This window comes from Ipomoea nil, unplaced genomic scaffold, assembly GCF_001879475.1.
Source record: "Ipomoea nil cultivar Tokyo-kokei standard unplaced genomic scaffold, Asagao_1.1 scaffold0176, whole genome shotgun sequence".
Classification (NCBI taxonomy): Eukaryota; Viridiplantae; Streptophyta; class Magnoliopsida; order Solanales; family Convolvulaceae; genus Ipomoea; species Ipomoea nil.
This window is the reverse complement of record NW_017616604.1, coordinates 2,500,665-2,523,724: the sequence shown is the minus strand read 5'-3', so window position 1 is coordinate 2,523,724 and position 23,060 is coordinate 2,500,665. Positions and strand designations below refer to the sequence as shown.

The window sequence follows — 23,060 nt, the reverse complement described above, 5'->3', positions numbered from 1 at the left end:
CAAGTTTTCCCACCCAAAATTAGGGTTATTTTAGTAATATTAAACATTTGGACAAAAATGACATTTAGAATTACTATTTAAAAACTTTAAATAATTAATTACACTTTCCTTTTGAAAATCTTCCAAATTATGTTTATCACATTTTACAGCTATAAATACAATGAAAACAAATTGTATATTGCAATCTTGATCTTCTCCATCTACGGATGCTCATGTAATTCGGTAAAATAAATGAAGAGGCTGCAATGTATTATTTGCATGTTTGTGAGGGTTAAAAATTACTCGTCAAAGATTTATGATTTAGTAACGAAATTTTAATTTTATATACTTATTTTAAAAGTATACCCTCGCTATTGATACGAAAGATGTTGTTACTCTCATTATTGACGTCTAAAAATTATTTCACAAATATCTTATGTTTAGTCCCAAAAACGTGAACGAGTGGATAAAACATGCATGATTTTCGTAGTTGAAAGTCACAAATTTTTTTTTTGCTCTTTTAATAATACAATTTTTCTTATTTTTCTAGACTATATCCTAAACTCATGAACTTGCCGCAAGGCCCATGAAGGAGATAAATCCCGAATTGTCCAAACAATTTTAAATTCCCTACCGCCACTATACATGAATTTGGTTTTACCAACACCTTCTTGATTGAACCGGTCGCAAAAGGTCTTCCTTCATGTAAATACTAATAACTAAAACAGAGAGTGATATTTTATTGATTCATCATTGAATATTTAGAGGTAAGATACATTATTTATATATTTTTTGAGGAATACATTATTTATATTTAAATAAGGTGTAAGTTATCAGTAGCAATCATGATAACAAATACAGAACTTGATAGGAGATCCTCTACATAGGAAACATGGATTTTGTTCGTTGTATGAACTCAAGCAAAGCCTGCTACAACAATCTACATCACAGAATTCGGTATCGCACGGTCCAAAATTCGCCACGCATTGATAGTCTCGTGACACCTCGTACGACACCGTATCGTTTATGCCCACTCCTTGAAAAGTCGACAGAGCCATATTGCCACATGAATACGCCCCTAATATTGCGACATTTATTAAGCTTGTGACATAATATATACTCCGTATATCAATTCAAATAATTCATAATCACTATCTAAGAATGTATATTAAGGCCCTGCTTGGTAAATAACTGTTAGTTTATAGTTGTTAATTATTAGTTAATTGGGTTAATTAAAGGGTATAACTAGTTGGTAACATTAGCTGATTGTAGAAAGATGTTTGATAAATTAGTTGTTAGATAATAGCTGTTTGATATAATTTCTTTTCTTAAAAATTAATTGAAAAAGTTACTTTGAGCAGCTTTTTGAATTTTAGCATTTTGAAGTTACAAAAAGCTAATTAACTAAACACTTATATTGATTTTTTAACCGAGTCAAACAATTAATAGTGATCAAATAAGTCAAAATTGACTGATAGGCTGACTATTTTACCAAATAGGGCCTAAGTAAATTCTACTATCCGGTAAGGCTGTAATAGTTTACACTAGAAAAGCTCTGTGCAAAGAGCTCAACCGAGAATGTGTCAGCAAGGATCAAATTCGTGATCATCTAATAACGTAAATTTTACTCCAACACTCAGCCATCCTTTCAGAAGAGCAATGTTTAATTTTAACTACATCCTCCCAAATGCTCTGTCGGGTCGGGATGTGCGGGCCCTTAGAGTTGAGGTTCAACCTTTTGGAAGAATGTTTAATTTTAACATGAGACTGAAATGTAACTTAATTGAGTTACATTTTATTTATCCTCTTCCTTTAATTAAATGTATTTATAAAAAAAGAAAAAAGAAAAAAAAAAAACATCATTAAATTCCCTCCCCGGACATCAATGGACTGCATTCGACTCTCCCCACCTTTGCCATTTTATTTTAAAATGTTGTTCTTTATATATAACTAGTAATTCACCCGCGCGATGCACGGAAAAAAATTATGTTATTATAAATATAAATAAAAAAATATAAAAATTAAAATATTTTAAATTATTTAATATAATAATATTTTTGAGCTTCCATTGGTCAAGTATTTATTATTTTTATAGAATACAAAATTACAATTAAAATTAAAATTAAAATTAAAATTTTGTATGATTAATATAATATCTAATTATGTGCATATTCAAATAAACTTCTAGAGAGAATTTACATAATTACATTGATTTATTCTTTATTGTATTTCATCTATATTCTAATTTTCACAATACGAATAATAACTAAGATAATTACATTTGGAAAGCAAATTTCAAATTTTGTATGTGTAAATTTAAACTCTAATTGAACACATATTTTATATGATTATATAATATATAGCTATTTTATTTTTCAAAAGTATATTTTTTATATGATTATATAATATATATAGCTATTTTATTTTTTAAATGTTGTGCTTTTTTTTTTTTATAATAAAAGATGTTGTGGCATTAATTGTAACATTAATTATTTCTCAAACCATATAGCTTTATTATATAAAGGATTTGGGCTACACAGCAAAAAATTTATAGAAAATATTTTTAAATAATTTAAAAATGTGATAAAAAAAAGATATATATTTAGAAATAAGTTGTTTTAACAAAAAGATAATACATGTATAGGAATAGGCTTTCGAACCAAACACTTAATAGATGTAATAGGTTTTAGTAAATGTAATATTTTTTTTTGGGCGTTAGCAAATAAGATTAGAAATTAAAATAAATAAATATTAAAAATAAACTCTTTTGTTCAGTTTATTTATATTTATATTTAAGGCGATCACTTGTCTATCTTTTTCCCATTTATGTTAACAACCACGTATAGTGTAAAAAAAAAAAAAAAAAAAAAAAAAAAAGTAGTATGCGTAATTGGACTTCGCCCCCAACTGAGTTGGTCGGGTATTGAATTACATATATATATATATATATATATATATATATATATATATATATATATATATATATAACTGAATTAAAATATATATAACTATGATAAAAGAAATATAATAGCATTGCAAGAGTAGATATATACATTTAAAAAAAAAAATACAAACACAAATTAAAAGCTATTATCTTCAAATCATACCTGAATTTGAATGCACTTGGTCAAAAATCACACTTTATGTTGTTACCCATGCTAATTTTGAATGAAGAAGCAAGTTTGAAACAAGAGAATAGAGTAATTAAGAAGCAAGTTGTAAAAAAGTGAGCTGAAATACGCAGGGTGGACATGAAATATTTTCATTTCTTTCCAACGTTGTTGTTGGACAAAAAATTAAAAATACCTATCATTTTTACTTTTCACCTACCAATCAATTCAGGCTTACCAACCAACACTACATTTTAGACGGAATTTCCTTCCAACTCTGGACGTTGGACGGAATTTCCATCCAACATTCTTTGGACTGAACTTCTAACCAACTTTTTGATCCGTCCCCTAAACTTTAGCGGCGTAAAGTTGAGATTTTTATTAAAATACCGACTAACATTATGGTTGGACGGAAACATCGAGATTTTCAACAGTGACATTGTGACCTTAGTCACAAGTTCAACTCTCAATTAGGGCTATTTATTGGCCTCTCAATTGAACCGATAAGCTAGAACTTGCCTAGATTGATTTATTTCCTTAAGACACTTTACTTACTAGGATTTCGGAACAGATTTTATCTTGTATACCTTAGGTCATGGTTACAACATTTTCTGTAAAACAAAATAGTAAGTGTAATTCAACTATAGATAACATTGAAATTAAAGAAATATGGCTTACCTGTTGCCAACACAAAAATAATCAAAGCGAAAAATGTGGGAGAAAACATGACGAATTGATTCATAATTTATGATTTGTTTATGATATAACACAAGTGACCCATCCATATTTATACACTTAATAGCAAGTCCTAAATCCTCCCAATTTGGTTGTAATTCCATTTTCAATAAATGTTTCTTAATTGGGAATTAACGAAAATGACCCGGCAAAAATATTGATGTGACAATATTTATTTAAATGAATTAAATTATTAAATTAAAAATATATATATATACGTAGAAGTCAACCATGATTTATTTATCCAGCCAGCATGGACAGCTCAACTGGTTATAGAGGTGAAAGTTGGAAAGAATGACCAAGGATTGAGTAGCAGCAGTGTGTGGGAGCAACCTCTCTAAATGAGCAATCGTTATACTCTGCACCACGGCACACATAGCACTGTGTGCCCTGCGCCTCACAAAACAACATCGTTTTGGTAAGTTATGAAGGGAGTAGACGTAATTATGTGTATTTGTTTATACAATTATATACATCCAAAACAGAAAATTTTGTATATTATGTTAAGTGTTGATGTTTATTATGTTAAAATATTATGTATATTATGTATTATGTTAGATTATATGTATTATCTTTAAAAAAAAAAAGTATGTGTATTTTGTTATACAATTATGTACATTCATGTATATAATTATGTGTATTCTAGTATAAAATTATGTACATTTTTTAACATGAGATTTTTAAAAAAAGAAATTAACCGCCAATGCAAGGTATATTATTATTATTATTATTATTATTATTATTATTATTATTAAAAATACAATTAAAATTTAATATTACATTATCATTATCATCACTATAGGAGCTCATCAATTGCAAGAGCAACACTTATATCGTGTAATAAGTCTACCATCCATTACTGATGTGGTAAATATGTTGGTGTATGCAAGTAAGATTATATACATAGGTATGTGAGCTTGGGTAGTTAGACAGTAAGTCGGAGATTTTTGAACTTGAGTGTGTTGCTAATGAGAAAGATAAAAAATCTCCCTGCTATCTAGCATTAAGCACTCTTTCAAAAAAAAAAAAAAAAAAAAAACATTAAATGCACTATTTATAAAAATCTAGAAGGGACCCATGCCGGACAGCCGGTATGTCTGCCACGTGCCTAACATGGGCGGGGGTGGAGACTCACCTGATAGCTAGCTAGGCCAAAGTGCACGGAGATTCTTGACATGTCGGGTTCTAATGTGATTGAGCAGGTGATGTGAATGATCGTTTGTTTTTTTAAGGAAAAGGGTCTCGAGTTCGGGTTGATCAACCCTAGTATCGCGCTTGAGAATGCCAGCCTTGAGTGCATGGAACGTGGTACAATTACTGAAGGTTGCAGATAGCTATTTTACTTGTGGGATCGGATCGGGTTAAGCCTGATGAGGTCGGATCTGCTCGAAAAGTGACATCTACGATATATCAATTATACCCTAGCAGATATACGGTAATCCGACTGGGTAATATATATACCCTATCAATTATTATTATTATTATTATTATTATTATTATTATTATTATTATTATTATTATTATTATTATTATTATTATTATTATTATTATTACTATTATTAGTATTACTATTATTAGTATTACTATTATTATTACTATTACTATTACTATTACTATTACTATTACTATTATTACTATTATTATTATTATTATTATTATTATTATTGTTAGTACAAAAATTAGGATTTAATTTTTGTTCCATGTTAATTGACATATGCTGATTATGTTATCATGAATCAGAGCAAATTATGATTATTTTTATACTGTTGTGATACAAAAATGAAAATGCAAAGCAAATGAAAAAATTACGCAATGGTGACAAATTGTTACGTTTGTGTACGTAGTGGTGACCAAGTGCTATGGTGGCATATTATAAGCAAAATGGGATCTGTGAGTTATAATGTAGTATATGTTTATAGCTACTTTTTCAATCTATTGAACCACTATACAAAAAGTTGATTAATACTACCTCAATACCTCTGAGACTTGAACCCACATTGTCCCATATAAGAAAGAGATCTGGTGGCACTAAATCACATGGTCCTTGGCAACTCTGTAATTTATAAACTCTAAAACTTTCATTTTTTTAATTGGAACAATCACTTGGTTACTGTTTCTTCGTTTTTGTTAACAACAAAAAATAATATAAAAAGTAGTAATAGCAGCCTCAAAAAGAGTTGATATGTTGGTAAGTAAAGCATGATTTTTGTATTAAGATCAGAAGTCATGAATTTAATTATTACTAATACAGAGTAACACTTTTTTAATTTAGCGTCGGTATATATTATACAAAAATAACATTTACCCTATGTTCACTATCGGATAGTGATTGCAGGTTTCACTCACAAAAATAACATTTACCATATGCACAATACGTCAGTACACTATCGAGTAGTGACTGCAAGTTTCACGGAAAATTATGTCGTGGAAACTCCACAACGGCGTTGTTTGCAACGAAAATGACGCCGTTCTAATTATAAAAAAAAAAAAATTGTTTTTCACTTGCCGTTAACGGCGTTTCTCTCTTCGCAATCGCACAGTTTAGAAATTCTGAATCTACACTATTAGGTTTGTGAACATGTGATAGAGCTATATGTTCATAATTTTATAAATATATGTTCATAAATATAGAGCTATATGTTCATAATTTTATAAATATATATTCATAAATATAGAGCTATATGTTCATAATTTTCGATGTTCATATATCCAATTGTTGAACTTTGTATTAACAAAACTATATGTTTAAGTTATGAATCTACAGTACTGATATTATGAATCTACTGTATAGAAATTATGAATCTACTGTATTTAAATTATGAATTTATGGTTTAAAAATTATGAATCTACATTATAAATTTTATGATTCTACAGTATAGAAACTATGAATCTACAACTAATCTCACATTGCAAGGTGGGCACAGTTCCACAACATAACGCTAGTTTCACTAATCATCTAAAACAGTAAAACAATATATATCGAGTAATAATTGCGGGTTTCACTCAATTATCTAAAAAAAATATATTGTGCTCATCGTTTCAAGCTAAGCAAATTTTGTTATTTATTTATTTTTGGAAATAATAGTAATTAAAAAAAGTTAAACGTACATACTATATACAAGATTTGAAATTAGTTCGTAACTTTGTTATTTATTTATTTTTGGAAATGATAGTAATTAAAAATTAACCTTACATACAGATTCGACATTCGTTCCTAACTAGAAGTTAGCGTTTTAGTTTTTTATTTAGGAACTAATGTAAGGTTAGTTTTTAATTACTATCTACAACTATATTTGTGCTAATTTGAAACTTGTAAGCAAAGGGGAAGTACAAGTATGGATGTTGGTTGTAGATTTCTTTTCATTAATTAGGGGCGTTGGCAATGCTATATTAGTATATTACCTTATTTGGTTTAAGTTATTATGAGTTACGTGATAATGGTATATTACCTCAAAGTTGATATGCCGTCAGTAATGTGATTATCTTCATTTTCTTAAATAATTTAGGATTATTTTGAAATATTCCAACTTCACCCGGATTAACTAATAATAATAATAATAATAATTTTCAAAATAATAATAATAATAATAACAACAACAACAACAACACCAAAATATATAAAAGGAATAATGGCCAAATAAGACATTCAAATATTCAATACCAAGGACCTTGTGGGACATTGGTATCCGGTTGCTCCCCTATGTGGGAGGTTTTGGGTTTGAGTCTTGGTGTAGGTGTAGATTGTATATGTGGGTATACCAAACTGTAATAAACGATGTCGTTTTGTTATTAAAAAAAAAAAAAAAACCTAAAAATCCTCTGTTTCAAATGCACATAAAGTCATAACAGAATACACATAAAGTCATAACATAATACGCATAAACTTTTAACTGAATACACATAATGGGATTTGGTTAACATAATACACATAAACTCTTAACTGAATACACATAAACTCATAACACAATACACATAAATTTTTAACTGAATACACATAATGGGGTTTGGTCTGTTCGAACGGACGGAGTGACGTAAGCATGAAACGCGCGTGTTTTGTGCCTGGACACACATTGCTATGTGCGCCGTGGTTCACGATATAAATTGTCATGTAATTGGGTCCCTGAACAACACAAACTTATACAATTAAAGCCAAAATGACACATTTACCTTAAATTACGTTGACATGGCGGTTACCGATTAAACAAAAATTAAATAAAATAATTAATTAAAAAAAAAAGAGAACGGCCTGAGACAATTCGTCTCCATGGCCGGTGGGTCTCTGGCCACGAGGACAAAGGTAGCTTCGTCTCCATGGCTTAAGACACAGCCCAGGCCCCATCCTATTGTTTTGGTGATCAAATGGTGCAGCATCTGTATTAAGTTTAACATACCCTGCACGAGCTTTTTGTTCTCTCAATCACTTGTGTGGAAGTAACCGAGACATTGTTCCATAACTTATCATTTCTCAAAGAAAGGTTAGATAAGAGTGCAAAACCAACCAACCCAATTACCCAACATGTTCCTGCTGCAACCCTTCAAAATTATAGACCAATCAGCTTTCCTCTTATCTTCAAATCGTTCCAGCAAAACAACAAATCAAACACCCTTCCATTCTCTACTCATCCTTTCAACCAATTATTTATTTATTTAGAATAAATACCCAAAATGGTCCCTCGACTATAACTAAATTCACAAATTGGTCATCGACTTTCAATTTCAACCAATTAAGTCTTTAACTTTGTAATTTTAACACAATTTGGTCCTCTGTTTATTTGACCGTTTGTTGACTGTGATTTTTGAGGATATATATGTAATTTCATGGTCCATCGGTTTTTTAAGATTCTAGTTGTATTTCCAAACCGCACTGTTACATTCGAATCCACTGCCGAAAGCAATCTACCAAATCCGGTCGCCTTTCTTCATCCTCCCTTTGGATTCAATGTAGTTGAGTTCGTACCAGAGCGAAGAAGACGACGTGTTTCCGAACGGGTGCAACGTCATCCTGGAGGCGTCCACGTGCTCCGACGAAAGCTGAAGGTTCTTCTGGAAATCGTCAATCACAGTCAACAAACGGTCAAATAGATGGAGGACCAAATCGTGTCAAAATTGCAAAGTTAAGGACTTAATTGGTTAAAATTGAAAGTTAAGGACCAATTTGTGAATTTAGCTATAGTCGAGGGACCATTTTGGGTATTTACTCATTTATTTATTTGGAAATGATAGTAAAAAGCTAATGTTACATACAAGATCTGAAATTAGCCTAACTCGAAGTTAGCGTTTAAGTTCTACATAAGATACAATCTACACCGGAGATGGAGACAATAGAAATTCCGGTTGCAGTCTCTGCACAAGAATCCCACAAAAAGGACACAAAGGTTTCACTGGTTTTTCGTGTGCGCAACGCCCGACAAAAGACTCGAAATCAGAAGGATATTCTGGCAGTGCAAAGAGGGCCGATGGCACGAGTTGTGAGGCCGATCTCTTACAACACACGCAATGCCATGAAGGAGTCGGGAGGCATACCCGCATGGAAACAGCACAGCGCAACAGCTTATGACTCGGTCCGGTTCCAGCATCGGTCTTCTCTCCTCGACAAAACGCGTTTTCTGGAGAGTCTAATGGAACTAAAGCCGAGCAGAAGTTGCATTCCTCTTCCGTTTTGTATTCGCAAATGGAGCGAAGTTTTCTGTTCAGATGGAGTCAATCAAATATTTATCTACGTCATAGCATAAACACATTTATCACGGGAAAAGATAACGTAAGCGTAAGCGTACCTTTTCTTGGTTTTTCCAACTTTTTCTGCGAGGAGTTTTAGATGCTCGTTCACATCTGCTCTATTAAGATTGACCCATTTCTCCATCTGCGCTGATCCAATAGGAGTCCAACATCCAAACTCCTCGTGACCATTATTCTCATTAGAATTAGATACGAGACTCAAAATAACAGACAGGCTTAACCCAACGAGCCGTTCCCTTAATTCCTTTTCAATGTTCGATTGCAATTGCATCCACAACGTCATTTGTTCCTCTTCAGCTTCGTTGGAACTTCTCAAGTCACACTGTTCGCTGATCGTTTTATCTGCCTCCGGCTTCTTCAACGCTACCTGATTGGTAATGATGTTGAGGAGTTGCAACACTCGGGATGCAATCCTCGGGAGATGTCTGGAGGCCTCGGATAAGATCGTAGAAATCCCGGATTGGGATCTAAATATAGACGCCAACCATTTTAACAGTACACGTTCTACATATTTAGGAACGGACTGATTGAAGGCCGAGAGTGCTGCTATAACATCCCACACAACTACCGCCTTTTCTAGATGCTCACATTGGCGTAGCGACCATATTATATTATTTTCCCAACTGATCATTTCTTGCTCGGAGAAACCGGGGAAAGATTCTACATTGCAATCTGGAAGTAAATCGGGGAAAGTATCTAGATGCTGCCCCCCAATCCATAGGAATGCTACTGCAGCTTTACAAGCCCTGGGTATTTTAGCAATCATCAAGAAACTCCTCTAAGAAAATTCCTTATAGCTCAAAAGAAGCAATTAATGACGAAGATAATGAAGGAAACGGAAATTTAACAAACTGACCTTGCCTCGTACATTGGATTTAGTTGTTCAACATCATAGCCATGAACCTGCATAAGCGGTGAACGGTGGATGAATAAGAAATGGATCAGAAATGGACTAAAGAGTTAAAATAACGGCCAGACAAGCATTTTTAACGGGCAGAAAGCTACCACAGCAAGGACGAGATTTCCAGGAGATACCGCAAGACCAAAACACGAATCAAAAGCATTTGGCACCTGCAGAAAAAATTTCTCATCACCGTTGAAAAAGATGGCTGATAACCACAAAAGAGTGAAACTAAGATACATGGCGGGATGCCTTACATCAGCAGGGTTCTTCACTACGGGAGTATTTGATGGAAAAGGAACTTGTCGTAGGGAATTTTCCATAAATATCCAGCTGCAAAGGGAGTTGTCCTGTACATTATTCAGAAAAAGAACCGAATTATTCATCTTGATCCCATAGGTTGAACGACTTAAAAGCTTTGAGTTCTTTATTTTATTTTCTTATTAAGGATCTTTGGTAAGGGAAAGGAGATTACCTGGCTGCAGCTGTAAAGACAACGACCATCAAAAGCCCAGGCTAAACCCGTGACCTGGGAAATTTACACAAGTTTAGGGTAACAATTACGCAAACAAAACATGGATCAATAATAAGAACTCACGATGTGATTATGCCCGTGGTATGAGCCAGCTTTCTCAAATGTGCTGTTAGGTGTCTCACAAACCCACACATCAATCGATCCCGATCCTTTCCCGATAGCTAAACACGTTTTTCTTGGTGAATCTAAAGGCACAATGACTGAAAGCACAGAGACCGGTGCATAATCGATGACTGTAACCTGTCACCAATAGGCAAAAAATAGATTTTATTGTGTCCCCTTATAACTGAACAAAGAAATAAAAATATAATGCTCTAATGAAATTTGACCTCTTTTAAAAGAGAGAAAGAATCATGACTAATGTCGGAAGAATCCTGAAGTTCTCTATTACACGCCCGCCAAATCTTCACACTATCAATTGAAGTTTAATATAAGATAAGCCTCAGAAAATGTCACACGGGAACTTATAAGATCTTACGGGTAATCATTGTATCCGCTATGAGTACTAACCTCCCATCAGAACTCCCCGTGCAAAGCAAAACTCGAGGATTTGAAGCGTCAGAAACTTGTAATGTCCAAGTTATTGCCGTAACCCAAGTGTCATGAGCTTGAAGGAAACCCAAAAGCGATGCCGAATTTGAATCTGTACCACTCTGCGTGGAGTAGCATTGTGGTTTACGGAATCTCCAGAATGATAGTCTACCAGACTTCCCTCCAACCGCAAGCACTGTACAGCCATCTGTCGAAGGTATACGGGCCCCACAAGCCGATTGTAGATAGGGTGACCAAGCAACAGTGAGCAAAGATAGCATTGCATTACGAGATGCATATTCTTCAGCAGTGATTAATGGAGGACCAGAATTTCGTGATGCTGCCTTGGAGCGTTTTGCCTCAGATGCCGGAACATGATTTGAATCTTTTTCTACCACCTATGTATGGGAATTAAAAGTATCATAAGCAAATTTTGGTCTAATCAAATCAAATTATTAAAGGAAAGCTGGTTAGTTTCTCTTTTTTTTCCCCGCTTTTTTCTGAATGTGATGTGAATCTTTAAATCTAAAGATTCCCACAATATAATTCCCCTCATATTTTAAGCTACATAACATAAGTGAAACAGTAGCAAATGGTGTACGTTACAGTCAAGGCTTTCAGTTTCCGTTTCTTATTTGCTTTCATGAACTGAGATATTGGCACATCGTCATCTGGGTCATTGTCAGCTTCAGTTGTCTGTTTATCAAATCGGGAAAAAGAATAAATTATCTAGATGAAAAAAAAAAAAAAAAAAAACACGGAATTACAAGAGAAAGAATGTCTAAAAAGGTAATAAAAGATATCACAAAAGTAAGTTATCCGCTTACATCTGGAACATTTGAAGATATGCTTGACACCTCGAAATTGGCTTTTTCAAGATAATCGTATAGCATCTCAGATATATCCATTACCTATTAACGTTAAAGGAAGAAGGCTATAACACCAAACAGAAGACAAGTTACGATAACAAAAGAAAATATCAACACGTTTCCTGTGCATACCTCTACCCACTCAACTCTAAACTCCCGGAAAGGCATGCGGTAAACCTTTACACGCCCCTCGTTGGTGCATATTGCAAGCAAACAACTGTTTATCAAGTTAAACAAATCATCAAGACGTATTAACAACAGAAAACTGATACAGATAATAGTAGACTAGTAATGGTTAGAAGCGCAAACCTTGCATTTGGAGCAAATCCAATAGGAGACCAAGAAATTGACCTAACACAAGGGCGAATGTCCCGTGATACACAAGTAGGTAATAAACAGCCAGAAAGCAAGTCTGTCCAAACCCCAAGAAGGAACAAATATGAGCATAAATTGATTGAAAAATTGCATCAATACTATATAAAATGCATAATCATAACAAAAAAAAAAAAAACCCTAAGCTTGCTCGACTACATCCACCAGTCTGTTTGGCACCCAATGTGGTGGGCTCCTTGTGGGCACCAGTGTGGTGCTTACCACCTAATGAGCCACTAAGTCACCGTGATCCACCCCTCCCCTATCCTGTCAGGCCGGGGTCTGGCGCCCTTGTGGCAAGAGAATTTTGCCTTTCTGTGGGCAAGTAGGCTCTTACCAGTCTATTGAATTTCTCAAAAACTTAATATTGAGCCTTTGAAGAACACCATGGAAAAAGTAACACTAATCTATTCCATGGCATAAAGAATTGCACAAATTTACCTTTTTTGCCAATCAACCCAAGATGAAAAGGCTTGCTGGCAGGGATTGTAATAAGACCTCGAGCTCCAAAAAGCTTAGCTGGGTTCTAAAAGATTGGAGGTTAGACAAATTTCACTCCATCAAACGACAAAACTATAAGACCTAGAATTAAAAAACTGAAGAAAACATTTTTACCAGGATGGAAACAAGGTGACCAGAAGCCACTGCCAACAAATTCTCGTCCGACCAGGCAATAGCATTGCCGCAGGATGGCGAAGCCACCAGCGCAGTAGCTTGGAACCCCAAAGACATTGTTTGTAGACCCAACCTCTAGACTTTCAGTTCCAAACAACCCAAAGATTCAATCTTTCCCCACATATGGGCTTCTCCACAAATCAAAGATTCAATCTTTCTCCACAAATCTGCAATCTGCCCAAATCCTCAAAATCTGCAAAAACAGAAAACAGAATTAAGGAAGTAATTAGGGCAAAATTAGCAAGTAATTAGGGCAAATGAACTGATTTGCAGGTCAAAGAAATTCGCAAGTAATGAAGACGGAGAACTGAAGAAGACTACCGTGGTCCGTGAAGCTGACGGAGCCGCAGAGAGGAGACCGAGAGAGGACAGAGGCGAGTGGCGAGATGACACCATGTACTTCTACGCAGGGAGTTGGGAGATGCAATCCTACTAAAAAGATGAGTTCAAGAAGTAACCAACAATTCTTGACTTCTTGTACTTTGATTTTATGAAACACAATTGTTTTTAGTTAATCTTAATTTTTAAGGATATTATTCTATTTTATTTTTTTTAATGCCACTGAATCTATTAAAATGTAGTATTTGTTTATAATTACTTTCTCAACCTACTGAAGCACAAAGAGTCAATAACACCTCCAGTGAGACTCGAACTCATAATAATTTTCTATATAGGAGTCCAACCCGAATGTTGTCTGAGTACAAGATGCTTGGCAGGATATTATTCCATTTGATAAATCACACAATTAACTTTTTGTTTAGCTTATTATACCAACTTTTATATTGTCATACATACACATTTGTGCATTCAAATAAAATATATAGCACCGAACTAATATAATCAATTGTTTAACAACGAAAAAATAAAATACATAAATAGACAAGTTCATACTAAAATAGAATCAACGTCATGTAAAAAGTTACTCATAGTTGCCATCCAAATTCATGTAGAAAAATTATTGTTGATAATTATATTTTAGGTTGTAAGTGTTTATGAGGTAATTTGTGTCAATTATAATAAGAATACCATATTATTTATGATCAAATTTAACTCTTTAATTTGTAAGAGAATACAACTTTTTTTTTTTTTTTTTTTTTTTTTTGGGTATAGTTACAAAGTGAATGGCGAATCTTTAATTAAATAATGTAATATAATATCCCAATATAATAAGATTGAGTAGAAGAAAAGTGAAAATGAACAATTGGTTATAAATAACATATTTAGGTATTATCTCTTTATACATTAGGTTGACTAAAGTCATCATATTTAGTAATATAAATATTTAAATAAACATGCAAATTTTATGAAAATAATAATTTGTTGAGTACATGAAAATAATAATTAAGCAATCGATTTAAAAAAAAAAAAACTTAAAAAACATGTATGAATTGATCAAAATATTGTTATTAATATTTTAAACCAACCATCTTCATATTATCATTAACACAATAACTTATGAGTATTTTTTGTCTATTTGAAAGTTAAATTCGTAAGAAATCGTCACATATGTGTCATATCTTTAATTAGAAAATTAATAGAAGAATTATAAGTGGCTATCATGTTGTTTTGGTCTTAGATCTATAGACAAAGAAACCCTCATCATCCTTGAAGGAAAATCGAGAACAAAATAGTGCTATTCTTTTTTTTTTTTTTTCTAATGCCGTGTTATTCTTTCATGATTCAGATAATTATTTTTATATTTTAATTTACAATTTAAAATATATATATAATCATAGTGCACACAAATTTTTCACATTGTTAATCATCATTTTCAACTTAACATGATTGATTAAAAATGTTAAATTTTGTTAAGCCTAAAAATGTTTTTAAAAAATTCTTTTAATGACCAGTGAAATATACAAAGTTTATTATTGGTATGAATAAATAAACTTCACTTTTATAGATAGTTATTACATTACACTAGAAAAATCATTTGCGACATACTTAATAAAAAGATATTAAAAAATTCAACTCATAACGTTGTGCAGTTCTGATACAAAAATCATACCCTATCACTCAATTATCTATTTCAGATAAATATAATAAGATATTAGAGATATATATTTAATTTTTATTTTTATTACTATGGTCGATGCAAAGATTTTTTTGTGAGTATTTGTTCATTTATACCGCCTCCATTGAGACACAAAAAGAGTGTCAATACCGTCCTCATTGAAGCTGGAACTTATGACATTTCATTCGAAGAGAGTCACTTCATATCACTTGACCACAAAGTCGATGCAAAATTGGGTAGGCTCCCCTATTTAGTCTTTATTTTATCAAAATGTATGCTTTCAAATCGATTACGAATCAAAATTAGACCTTATAATATGGATTTGATTCGAACAATATCAAATTAACCAGCCAGATAGTGACATAATTCATTTTTTTCAAAGTTGAAACAGTGAATCAGCTACAACAGTATTATAGTATCCAATAGTTCTTGGTTTCCAGCAGCACAAGATTTCACGTTTTCTTCATTTTCTTATTCTCCGTCAGTTGAACAGTGGACAGTCACATAATTCTTTCCCATAATATAAAAAACTCCAGTCTCCAGGTTTCCTGTCCCCAGTCTGAACTGCCATTCCACTTCTCAGCTTGGAATTCGGGGCACCAGAATTCAGAATTGTTTGCATTTCAGAGTGCTTCATGCAGGAAGCATTGCTCGTTCCGGTTATGGGTTCGTTCAATTTTCCCTAATTCTTTGAATATATACATGTATGTGTGTATGCATTAGTCGGAATTTATTTTGGTTTAATTAAGCTAAATTATGGCTTTCAAGTTGCATAATTGGATGGATATGGCGGCTGATAGATAAATTTGGGGTTTTCTCATATCTGCTGTTGGATGTGGAATTTCAGATCTGACTTCTGAGCAGAATTATTTTTGTTGAGTTATTTATTTATTGTTTTCTTTTGTTTATTAATTTGTTGTATTATGTTTGTTCCCTCCTCGTTTGTGGTGTTGAATTATCCACAATGGGGTATGGGTTTGGGTTGTGCTCTTCTTGGGCAGAAGTGTATAGTTTGATATTGAGTCTTTGAAACTAGATTGACTCGATTTATCTCATGGGTCTGGAGCAGGTTCATAGGTCCAGGATATAGTCCACCGAAGTCGGGAAACCTGGGTTATCAAAACAAAAAAAAAAATTATCCACGTTTTATGGAGTAGAATTAATCATGGGTTTGTGAGTGTTCATGACTCTGCGTTTCTGAGGATTTTATTATTATGTATATGTGTATGTATGTATGTATATGAGGATTTGAATGGTTGATCGTGCTGTTCTTTAATCTTTATTGCATTTGGGTACTTCAGAATCTACAGAACTAGCATTAACCTTTTAGGCATGGCTTGGAATGTTTTAATACTGATGGGGTGATTCCCAAAGGTTCATATGGTCTTGGGGAATTCGTTTTGAGATTAGTTTATACTGACAAATTGGAGAAGCCAAAACGCTCCTCTTAGTTTTCCAGAAGCATTCGAGAAATGGGAATATTGAAGTGCTAGCAAACTTTCCGAAAATATTTTCTTGTTTTTTTCTTTATCCCATCTAGAGTACTAGATTATTAGCACATGCTTCAACAATGTTTAGTTCTTCCTTTTGCCCCTTCAATCCTTCTCATCCACTTGTCTTTTTGGTGGGAAGTAATACTAAAGAGGAAACAATGAAATTTGAGTTTTAAGTCTCAACCGCCATAGTCTCCTGGATTTGTAGTCACTGTGTTTCATGAGGTCTATGAAGCGGTTCACTTGTAGTAACAATTCAGCTACCTCTCAGTATATTAATTCTTTGTAATCTATGCAGCTTAAGTGGTTATTCTCATTTTTATTGGTTTTCGTTACACCATGAAAAAGGGGCACAAATTGAGGTTGATTACCTATCCCTGGCACCTTGCTTTCTAAACTATTTTGGAAACGCCTTCTGAAATCTATATCAATATCTATACGCTTGTGAACTATACAGTTTATTTACTCTGTATTAATTTTCTTTTATATATAAGTAACCATGAACTACACACCTATTATTGGTATTTTAAGAATATGCCTCCTAACTAGAGTTTCTATGCTCCATCAATTCTTAGAGAAATAAAGCGGTGAAAATGACTATCAATGTGATTATGTGAGAGCCATGCAATGATTCTCATTTTATGGGTAATTTGGGACATTAACCATTTCAATATTTTGCTTGACAATTGCTCATTTTGTTGTACAAATCAGCATTAGTCCTTTAGAAATCCTCCCCAGTAGCTAATTCTTAGTGGAAGTCCTTAAGCAGCTAAGTGCATAAAAGGGAAACGGGAGGGGAAAAGGGTTAAAGCCTCGAGCAATTCTGAGTTATGTGAAGATTTGAAGCATCACATCAGCACCTGAATTTGTTTCTGATTTATGTATATTTGATTCTTTGTCTTTACCATTTATTGTGCTTTATTCAAGTTTTGATCAGTGATGTTCTGTGATTATTGACTCTCTTTAGAGGAACAAATGGAAGGCTCACAGCCACAATCAATACGGCAAAAGATTTCTGCCTATAGGACCATGGTTTGGGATGCTTATAGAAGCAAGCCAATCTCGCACTGGGTTCTTCTACTCCTAAGTTGTGCAGCAATGCTTATTGCATTCCCCGCTTCTAGCCTCTTGTCTAGACTTTATTTTGCCAACGGTGGGAAGAGCAAGTGGATAATTTCGTGGGTTGCGGTTGCAGGGTGGCCTATGATTGCACTAATCTTAGTTCCTATGTACTTCGTTCTTCGAATATATCCTACTCCACTAGACCTGAAATTAACTATATGCTATATCGGGTTGGGCTTCTTAAGCTCGGCTGACAACCTCATGTATGCTTACGCCTATGCCTACCTTCCGGCTTCAACTGCTGCTCTTCTGGCATCGACATCACTGATCTTTTCTGCATTATTTGGATTCCTTCTGGTGAAAAATAAGATCAATGCATCAATCATTAATTCTATTGTGATCATTACTGCTGCTATGGTCATCGTTGCCCTTGATTCTGATTCAGACAGATATTCGTACATCACAGACCATCAATATGCGATGGGCTTTGTGTGGGATATTCTGGGATCCGCTCTTCACGGGCTAATCTTTGCACTATCGGAGTTGGTTTTCGTGAAACTACTAGGCAGAAGGTCGTTCCATGTGGTGTTGGAACAACAAATCATGGTCTCCTTCTTCGCCTTCGTGTTCACAACAATCGGGATGGTCGTGAGCAACGACTTCCAAGGGATGAAATCCGAGGCTCGAACTTTTATAGGCGGTCAAAGTTCGTACTACCAAGTCATCATCTGGGGCATCATAACGTTCCAGTTAGGCATTCTGGGAAGCACCGCGGTTCTGTTCCTCTCGTCCACCGTGCTGGCTGGCGTCCTCAACGCCATAAGAGTGCCAGTCACAAACATTGCAGCTGTCATATTGCTGAGTGACCCCATGAGTGGTTTCAAGATCCTATCTTTGATCATTACATTTTGGGGATTTGGCTCTTACATATATGGCAGCTACCCTCTGAGGAAAGATTTTTGATCAACTGGTGAGCATTCTTTGTTCATATATACAATATTGTGGAGCAGTGGATCTCACGAAATCTCGGGCTCGGTAAATGTTGATTGAAATTATCAATGTTGAAGAAGCTGAAGCTACAAAAGTGTGGTACTAATACTTGTGTAATCTGGAATTCTGGATACAAAATGAAATATATGAGATTGAAATTATCAATGTTGAAGAAGCTGAAGCTACAAAAGTGTGGTACTAATACTTGTGTAATCTGGAATTCTGGATACAAAATGAAATATATGTTTATATAAAGCGCAGTGGATATCAAAGATGATTGTTTCATGTTTCACTTTTACTATTTCCGTTGCCGGGAATCGAACCGGGGTCTTTCGGGTGAGAGCCAAATATCCTAACCAACTAGACTAGAACGGATTTGATGTTAGGTTTGTTCATGAAAAAATATTATAGATTTTGTTTCTTTTGGATTGTAGGACCCTAACAGCATATTGAATGAATAGTACCTTACCCCTCCATACATTTAATATATTTTAAACTATATACATGGTTATTCCAATAAAAATAGGGGTGCTATTCGATATCTCAATTTGGACCCCTTTTTAAGTAATTCTTATATATAAATAATAATTGTTTAAAAAAAATTATGTCAAAATATAAATATTGTATAAAAATTTAAATCTAAAATTTCACTTAAAAAGTTTTATGGGTAGAGCAAAATCATCTACCAAACAACTGTCTCACAATCACCTGAATCTTCTATATGAAGATTAGCATTTAACAATTTTTCCTTAGAGCATCTCCAACCGGCGGTAAAACTGCAAATTTCAGCGCCATTCCACCATTTTGCCAAAAAATTTCATCTCCAATGTGCATCGCTAAAACGCCATCTCGCCAAACTTTTTAGCGTTAATGAACAGTGCTGCGCCATATTTGGCGTGACACTGTTCATCTGCGTCAAATATAAAAGGGTGAGGAAAGTACCATTTTGCCCTTGCTCTTTTTTATAATTCCAAATGTATCCTTTATTTGTTTTATATGTAATTTTTTATTTTGTTAAATACTTATATTTAAATTTTGTATTATTACATATAAATTATACCATTTTAAAGATCTCGTTAAGACGATCAAAACAAGACTAATATTGAATATATATTAATTAAAATTTCAAATGTATTAAACATAACTAGAACATAATAAAAATTAAAATACATACAATATACATCAAATATGACTAGAACATAATAAAAATTAAAATACATATGACATAATATTGATATCAGACAATTTAAAGATAAAGAAGTTCATTATGAACTCCGTAATGCATTGATTGAGCATTTGTGGGAACGATTTAGTAATTCCGATAATTAAATGTACTAGATGATGTTGTATACTATATTATTATGGAATAAATTAAAATTTTTAAAATAATTAATATTATAAAAAAATTAATGTTAATAAAAATTGTTATTTACATTACAAATTATATTTTATATTAAACTAATTAAGTTCGAACTAAATTATATTAAACTAACTAAATTCGAACTAATAATTGAAAAATAAAATTATTTTAGTGTAAAAGTTTGGTGTTTTGGTGTAAATGGGTTGGAGATGAATAAAATTTGGTGTGAGAATATGCTGAGAATATTCCTTTTGATGTGACATTTGCTAAAAAAATTTGGTGTTTTAGAGTTGGATGGGTTGGAGATGCTCTTAGTAGCTTCTTTTTGATCATATATTTGAATTTCTTTTGTAATGAATTTTTCAAGAGCTCCCTTTTGAGATTGATCCGAGTTAGTTGATCAATTCTTCTTTTCCTTTTACGCTTCTCAGACCCATATGAATATTTTCTAGAAAACATAATTATAAAATTCTAAGGAACAAAAAAGAATTTATTTTAAACCACTATGAATAAATAATTAATCAAGAAACATATTCTTGAATATATTATTCAAAATTATTAAGCCGTGCCAATAAACAAGAATTGTGAATTTATACGTACTTGTAATTATCTGTCAAGAAAATTGAAGAACTTGAATGTTTGTGTGATCAAGAACTCAAGAAGTAGTTGATGAGAACGCGTAATGAATTTGACCATTTGTGTAATGAATTTGCAACAATACTACTATGTAGGTTTTATTTTTTTGAAAGGAGCCAGGGTGACATTTTATTCAAAGTAGTGTGAAATTGTAGCTGGTGGGAGTAAATCCCAATACATAGCTGTATACTGACTAATAGCTGAGGTAGCTAGAGCATGTGCTAAAAAGTTCTCCGATCTAGGAACAAAAGCAACTAAACAAGAATGTAAAGAAGAAATTAAATTCCCGCAACTATCTATTGCATAGCCAATATATGTTCGATCAGGACGAGCCGTAGAAGTCAGATATTGCTTGACCATTAAACAGTCCGTGTGTAGTTCCACAGAATCCTCACCACGATCATTTAGCCAAGACAAAGCTTCCTTACACGCGAATGCCTCTACCATAAGATACGAGAAACAACTTGGAAGCGAAGAAGCATAGGCGGAGATGTATCCACCATTTCCATCCAATAAAATTGCACCTACCCTGGCCGTATTTGAGGAATGGTGATAGCTCGCATCCACATAGCATCGGCGAGATGGCTGCACCGTGCGGTGACGCAGCGTGGTGTTCGGCAGTGGCGAGGGCCGTGTGGGTTTGTGTTGGGGCGGCAGCATGGTGTTCGGGTAAGTGGTGCACGGCACGCCAAGCTTGCAATGTGGAGGTAGCCGTTATCAAAGTCTTCTTCGGCATTGACACGTAGGCATCCCATACCGCATTGTTCCTTGCCATCCAAATGTGATATAGAATTGCAGCTGCATACATCAGACCATCAGTGTCTAGATTATCCAAGATCACATTAAACCACTCATAAAAATATTCGACTGAATAACAGGGATTGGGAGGTTGGCTTGCCCCCATACGGTCTTGGCAAAATCACATAAAACTAATGCATGCATCGTATCCTCATGCATCATCCCACACATGGGCACAATTTGGCTCAATATCAACTCTTTTGTTAATCAGGTTCATAGTCGTAGGCAGAATATCACTTAGGGCTCTCCATAGAAAGGCTCTCCATTTGGGGGATTTTAAGTTTCCACAGCACCTGCCATTTATTAAAGGTGGTATTCGTATTATCATACCTCCCAACAATGCATCTATACCCACTCTTCACAGAATAGATCCCTCTAGGATCATCATGCCAATACCATGTGTCTGCATATTCTGGTGATACCGGAATCTTCATTATTCTGGATACATCCTCTGGCAAAAAAATATCAGATAAAATTGAGGCATCCCATGTCCCAGTATCCTGGTCAATTAAACCTACCACTCGTGCATTAGCCAATTGTGGAGGCATTTTCGTTTGGATCATTGGTTCCTGCTCATCCAGCAGCCAGGGGTGATCCCATATTCTCGTATCCTGCCCATTCCCTATCCTCCGCCGTACTCCACTACAAACCATGCTTCTTGCTGCCATAATACTTCGCCAACAAAAACTTGGATTATTCCTAAGGGATGCTTCTGAAAAAGTATCTTTCGGATAATACCTGGCTTTATAGACATGCGCTTCTAGGGATTCAGGTTTTGTTAGTAGTCGCCATGCCTGCTTCCCCAACATTGCTAAATTAAAAGCTCTGAGCTCCTTAAAGCCCAACCCACCATACTTCTTAGGGATACATAATCTATGACATGCCTTCCAGTGAATTCCCTGGTTAGTGCCTAAATTTCACCATAAATGGTTTATACCTTTGTGGTTGATCAAATCTCCTCACCAACGGTCATACCTAAAAAAAAAAAAAGTAATTAAAAATTAAAGATTGTAAAGACTGAAAATAAACACGAGATGGGAAATGGAAAGAAGTTGGTGGCAAAAGGAGAAATAATTAGAAAAAGAATAAAGTAAAAGCAAAAAGAAAAAGACACCATAAGAAAAGAAATAAAAGAAAGAAAGTGGAGTTGGTGACTTGGGTGGAGAAAGAAAAAAAAAGGCCGGAATGGCTCCGTCTTCGTAATCCGCTACTTTTGGCAGCTTAATTTTAAGGGGAAACAAATTAAACAAAAAATTCCCCACTA

The 23,060-nt window shown here is 33.9% G+C and overlaps 2 protein-coding genes and 1 non-coding gene across 4 annotated transcripts; 1 reads left to right on the top strand and 2 right to left on the bottom strand.

The window, feature by feature from the left end:
- Window positions 1-6,947: 6,947 nt before the first annotated feature.
- LOC109177286 lies at window positions 6,948-13,862 on the bottom strand. Of its 2 annotated transcripts, XM_019326601.1 has the most exons (17): window positions 13,765-13,862; window positions 13,384-13,636; window positions 13,210-13,294; window positions 12,706-12,808; window positions 12,529-12,613; window positions 12,355-12,438; window positions 12,134-12,223; window positions 11,507-11,925; window positions 11,326-11,407; window positions 11,060-11,236; window positions 10,937-10,990; window positions 10,719-10,811; window positions 10,566-10,631; window positions 10,417-10,463; window positions 9,599-10,306; window positions 9,086-9,510; window positions 6,948-6,965 (listed from the first exon to the last, which is right to left on the bottom strand). In XM_019326601.1, the coding sequence occupies exons 2-16, from the start codon at window positions 13,498-13,500 to the stop codon at window positions 9,126-9,128; spliced, it is 2,595 nt and encodes an 864-aa protein (XP_019182146.1). In that variant the 5' UTR covers window positions 13,501-13,636; window positions 13,765-13,862; the 3' UTR covers window positions 6,948-6,965; window positions 9,086-9,125. The 2 variants fall into 2 exon arrangements, with proteins under 2 accessions (XP_019182146.1, XP_019182143.1); XM_019326598.1 differs by lacking the exon at window positions 6,948-6,965 and having other exon boundaries at window positions 9,034-9,510.
- Window positions 13,863-15,764: 1,902 nt separating this feature from the next.
- On the top strand, window positions 15,765-19,292 carry LOC109177330 (probable purine permease 5). Its single transcript, XM_019326657.1, has 2 exons — window positions 15,765-16,123; window positions 17,918-19,292. The coding sequence occupies exons 1-2, from the start codon at window positions 16,093-16,095 to the stop codon at window positions 18,973-18,975; spliced, it is 1,089 nt and encodes a 362-aa protein (XP_019182202.1). The 5' UTR covers window positions 15,765-16,092; the 3' UTR covers window positions 18,976-19,292.
- A 12-nt stretch (window positions 19,293-19,304) lies between these two features.
- On the bottom strand, window positions 19,305-19,377 carry TRNAE-CUC. The gene has a single exon. It is a non-coding gene; the product is annotated as a tRNA-Glu (tRNA).
- Between the last annotated feature and the right edge of the window lie 3,683 nt (window positions 19,378-23,060).